We start from the raw sequence: 6,000 nt of genomic DNA on the forward strand, positions 1-6,000 counted from the left end.
CACAAAGTCAAAGTTGGTTTCAAAAGTAAGTCGAAGTTGTGGATTTTACAGCAGTGGGCATGAGTTGAATCAGATTCAGGACAAAGCTTGTCTGTGCCCCGTGAAAAGGTCTCTCACTGGACTGGATACGTTCAACCAGAGGTGTATTAGCTCCTTTAATTGAACAATCCTGCAATGAGGCAAACTGTTTCTAGTATGCTCAAATTACATATTCATGGCATGTTAACAAAAATAGTCCTGCAGGTTAGGGAATGATGAGCTATCACTTTCTGCTTATGATGACAAGATAATGTGTCTTTTCAGCATTGCGGATGTCAAGGTCACAACGATGGAGCAGAATAGAAAGACGCGTTGATCTGTGGTCAATGCCTTCAGAGGGATCGTCTGTAAGTCAATACCAGCTACTTTTTTTTGTTAGTTATCGAACAACCAATCCGTTGTAGCTGAATGATTAATTGCATTAACAGACACGTGAAATCATGCTACTTTGTGAGGAATGGGGTAGGTAGACGAGAGATAATGAGTTTACACGTTGTGTTAAATCGATTACTCCAAACGCCAGTTTATATGCACTTCGGCTAGATTTGCAGCCTTCTCTTAAAATAATTATCTCAAGCATTCCCTGGTGCTTGTTCAGTTTAATACGTTTTTTTTTATTCTCAAGTTATTTTACTCACCAATCACAACATCAGTGTGACATCAGAGTGACATTCCCCTTATCCTTTCCATGCACATTTATATTCTCTTTTACAAGCCTGTGAAAACCTGGAAAGGGACACGCATGACAAAGTAGTCATGTTTATTTTAACCTCACGAAACAGCCTCACTTTGAATTTTTGCTGCGGAAGGTCGGGAATAATCCCATTTAAAGACCATGTTATCATAATGATTGCTGTAAAATGGCTTTAAATTTGCTGCCATTACTGCTGGGATGTAGTAAGACAGCAACACTGTCTGTACTGCCTATTGGAGAACCTGGTGAAACTGTCTCTGTCAAACAGGGATGGTCTGTTACCGTTTTCACTCCTGATACCAAGCAAAAATAAATATGTTTTATACAAGTATTGTGAAATTAAATGCAATAAAGCCAATAGGTAACATAATAAGTCAAAGTCATACACATTTGGGTACATTTTAATTGCCTTAAACTGGATGAACCTTTGATGTCGCAAAAGAAAAAAATCTTTAGTGGCTCTGTTTAACACAAAACCACTTGAGTACATTTTATGTGGTTACCTGTAATGTTTGTTCAAGTATTTCTTTTGTAGAGGTTTCTATGGTAATCAACACTGTACGCATTGGATTCATGCTTACATATAGACTGTTGTTTTCTCTTCACCTTTTAGGGGTTTTAAGTTTGACAGGGAATCGTGGCAGATTTGGCACAGGTAGCGTAACTTCCTGACCTTCAATGCTCAAAAATACTAATAATAATACTTACATACTCTGAGTTCGTGCTACTACTATTGACATAACTGTGGATCCTGACCTTTTGATTTTGAGGAAGGCTGTCTCAGCCTAGAGCTGCACTCTACGACAGTTAACATGTTTCCATTGTTCTCCACCTCAGGCCTGAGGGTATGTTGAGACGTCTCGCAGGGCCAGAGAAGAGGCGTCTAGGTGGCTCGGACGGCGACTGAAGGTGAGGAGGAAAGACGGACCAGGGACCAGGGAGGAAGACATGGGTCAATGTGTCACCAAGTGTAAGAATCCGACATCCTCACTCGGCAGTAAGAGTGGAGACTCCAAGTCCCACCACAAGAAAGGAGGCAGTGCTGGTGGTGGCAGCGGCCACAAAGAAGAGCCCAGTGGTCTGTGTAGCAAAGCCACCAGCGAGCTGTCGAATGGCACCAAGGCCTTGGAGGTTACAGTGGAGACGCCCGTCATCGCTGCAGTAATGGGGGACCCACGCAAGGACGAGTGCCTGGATGGAGATGGGCTGTCAATGCTGCACATCGAGGAGCTGTTCTACTGCTACAAGGATGAACAGGAAGACGCTATCTTGGAGGAAGGCATGGAGCAGTTTTGTAATGACCTGTGTGTGGACCCGGCTGAGTTTCGTGTGCTTGTTCTTGCCTGGAAGTTTCAAGCAGCCACCATGTGCAAGTTTACAAGGTAAGGCGGAGTTCTAGTTAATGGGGCATGTTGTTACTGGTATCTGTTTATCAGGATGAGCTGGCATTACTAATACAGTTATTGGCAATAGGGGAGGACAGGACTGGACAGAGTCAGATATTTCCTCATCCCAGACGACTGAAACATATAGTTTTATTATTGCCTGCCCTGATTTAATTACCAAACAGGATGCCGTTCTTTACATATTTATTTGGTATTACATTTTACACACACACACACAAACACACATATATATATATATATATGACTGAAATACACACAATAAAGACCTATAGAAATGCAGTTGGCGTGATGAGGTCATGGTAAGGCGCCCTCGAGCAGTTAGACGATTGGTTCCTTGCTCAATGGCACATCGGCAGTGCCTGTGAGGTGAACAAGCACCTCTCCAGTTACCAGTCCAAACTCTGTACTTGCTCCGTGCCAGACTTCAACCGGCCAACCCTTTAGTTCTCAAGCAAAGTCCCCATGGGCTAAGCTACTGCCACATACCATATAACTGCAACGTCAGTTATTGGTCTATCAATCATTTCCCCTTAAAATAAAAAATACCTTTTCAAAGTTCTCTGGAAACCAGCTGCTTCATGAAACTGGTCCTTCTGGTAATATGCTATCAACTCAGTTACACCACGTGAAAACATTGTAGGGTTTCCTTCAATTAATATGTGCGATTGGGGCCAATCAAGGCATACAGAAGAGACTCTCTGTACTTCATAAGTCTCTTTAGGTCATTTCGCTGGCATTTTACACCACGTACTAAAATATTGTTAGAGAGGCCGTCCAAATCTTCCTGCCACTGAGTTCCACGCTGACACTCTGTAATATGTACTAATGTGAAGGTACAACATATTTCTGAAGAAGATTGACAACGCCCTGCATGTCATATGGACACAATATTGGTCCACCTCCACATGACCCGCACTATGTCCAGTAGCAAGTCAGTGACAATGTCACTCCTATTCCTGACGAGGCACTTTGCCACAGGCTGCTGTTGTCAGTGCACAATGAACAATGAAACAGCACATTATGAATACATTTAAAAAGATTTTAGAAATGCAAAGAAACGTATAGGACTTTAAAACCAGTCAGTAATTGTTACATTTGAATTAGAAAGTATATTATAGCTGTAATAAACTGGCTACGCACTTTTATTCACCCATGGGAGGCAGATGGAATGAAATGTAATGCCATGAATCTGGCCAGGATCTTCTTTTTTTTTTTTTTTTACTTTTCTATCCTTGTCATCTCTCCACTATTGCAGGCACACACACACACACACACACACACACACACACACACACACACACACACACACACACACACACACACACACACACACGTGCACATCTATATCTGTCCTGCTCTGCACTCCCACTGCAGTTAGTTTCTGAGATGAATAGAGTTGGCTGGGTCACTCGTCACCCCTCCCCCCTCTGATTTTTAACTCAGCACTTTTCCATCCAGAGGCTTTGGACAACACCACACTGGTTACCAACGTGTTTCATTGTCAACTATTGCTTACTGAAGCTGTTTATATTCCATTTGACTTTGGAAGCCTATATTGTTGGAGTGCTCAAATAACAAAGTATATCTGCCTGAAGTGAAAAAGTGTTTTGCAACGTTTCATTAATAGTAGTACTGTTTGTAAATTTATTCCTGAAACTGCAAGGGGCAAGGCCTCCTTTGGCAGTTATGTTTCTGGTGGTGTTTTAAACGTTTTTATTTGTCACATATTCAACAAATCTCCACATTGTACAGTTAAATGCTTGTTTGCCTCCTCCAGTACTGACCTTTTTAAAATTACATATACAACAGTACAATATAGCCAACAGAGAAAATACATACAACAAAGTTATAGTTTTTATAGGAGTTGGTCAGATAGTAGTTATAGACATGCAGTATGTCCCTCTTGTTTGCATTTGACGTCCTCACTGTTTTTGTTGTAGCATTTAGTACATTTAGCTTCTAATTATCTCCAGTGCTGCTAATTAGGTTTAGTTAAAAACTTTGCTGGGCCTCATCGTCCTTCGTGAAATGGTCCACTATGATGGTGTAACAGATCATGAAGCTCGCGGTTCAGTTTGTGTCACAGATCACATTCGATCAGCACACAAAAAAGGGAGCAAATATGACTTTTAGAGATCCCTGATCCCCAATTTTTGCTGCCAATACTAATTGCCAAACATTGATGATCCATATTGGCAGATGCCAATCACTGTGTTGTTTGGGAATAGCAGCTGGTCTACAAGGCTCTAGAACTCTTTCCTTTTTGGGGCGGCTGCAGCTCAGGGGGATGAGTGGATGAGTGGTCGTCCCGCAACCACAAGGTAGCCGACTCGATCCCCAGTCCACCCATAGCTCACATGTCGAAGTGTCCCTGAGCAAGACACTGAACCCCCAACCGCTCCCCGGGCGCCTCACAGGGAAGCCCACTGCTCCCTATCCAGGGATGGGTCTAATGCAGAGAAGAATTTCCCCAAGGGGATTAATAAAGGTTAATTTCTTCTCCTGCCAGTCAGTGTAAACCATCAACAATTCTAAATGTTATCAATTTACTTTGTTATAGTAATCTCTCACATAAAAATACACACACAAAAAATCTTGCCATTCGTCGTTTTAATGATGTATTATAAGCTGCTTAAAGCTAACGGCTCCTAATTCATTTCTAATATTTATGTTGCTGTGAAGTCATCTCCTTCAAATATTTATTTTCGAAGGGTTTTTCACGTTTCTCATCAAAACTAGATTTTAAGCGATTACATCACGATAACGTTGTACTTTACCTTTGCCCAATACTCATATTTACTGAGCCTGAACGCATCATAATGTAGCCGTACAGAACCTCCGTGAGTCGTGTCAATTCCAACATGGACTCGTTGTCTACAATGTAACATTATCAGAGATCGGTGGCTAGAAAAGCATAAATGCCGATGTCCTGATCGCATCTTTTACTGATTATTGGCGGATAACGATCGTGAGTAAAACTTTTTGCACACTGTGATGGTTAACGTTAAACTGTAATTAAGCCGCATTTCTCATGCGTGCTAAACCGTGAAGGGGCGATCCGCATGGATCACGGATTGACAATAGTCCGTTACAACACTAGTCCACTATCATTCTGATGTCTGTTCCTGTTTACTTTGTGTCACCAGGAAGGAGTTTGTTGACGGTTGCAAGGCCATCCAGGCAGACAGCCTCGAGGGTATCTACTTGCGTTTCCCTGTCATGATGCTGGACGCCAAGGGCGAGGAGAACTTCAAAGACCTATACCGCTTCACCTTCCAGTTTGGCCTGGACGCCGACGAGGGCCAACGCTCGCTGCAGCGTGACATCGCAATCGCCCTCTGGCGCCTGGTGTTCACCCAGGACTCTCCTGCGATCCTGGAGCATTGGTTGGACTTCCTGTCGGAGAACCCCTCAAGTATTCGGGGCATTTCAAGGGACACGTGGAACATGTTCCTCAACTTCACCCACGCTATTGGGCCTGACCTGAGCAACTACAGCGAGGACGAGGCCTGGCCCAGCCTCTTCGACACCTTCGTGGAGTGGGAGTTGGAGCGCAGGAAAAAGGAGGAGGAACAGGCACTGATGGAAAAGGAGGAAGAGGGGAGTACTGAGACAGAGTGTTCTCCCACCACAGATAGACTTGAAACAGAGGGAAGCCGCGGCTCACAGACGTGGGGGGGTCACTGACCAGGAATCAAGAAATAAGGGCGGGCACGTTGTGATCTACACCTGAACTGTACATCTGTGAATCATTGGATGAATATTAGTATTACCATTACAGCTGTTTGTTCATTTTGTTCTCCTTTTCTGTCTGGGTGGGATTCCTGCTTTGCACCCTTTTTAGTTTTTTTGAAAGGGCTC

At 43.2% G+C, this 6,000-nt stretch overlaps 1 protein-coding gene across 1 annotated transcript; it reads left to right on the top strand.

Annotated features, from left to right (window-relative positions):
• Positions 1-1,662: 1,662 nt before the first annotated feature.
• On the top strand, positions 1,663-5,826 carry dcun1d3 (defective in cullin neddylation 1 domain containing 3; the record flags this gene model as incomplete). Its single annotated transcript, XM_079214340.1, has 2 exons — positions 1,663-2,115; positions 5,286-5,826. Exons 1-2 carry the CDS (start codon positions 1,682-1,684, stop codon positions 5,824-5,826), a joined length of 975 nt encoding a protein of 324 aa, XP_079070466.1. The 5' UTR covers positions 1,663-1,681.
• Between the last annotated feature and the right edge of the window lie 174 nt (positions 5,827-6,000).

This window comes from Taurulus bubalis, assembly GCF_910589615.1.
Source record: "Taurulus bubalis genome assembly, chromosome: 2".
NCBI classification, from domain to species: Eukaryota; Metazoa; Chordata; class Actinopteri; order Perciformes; family Cottidae; genus Taurulus; species Taurulus bubalis.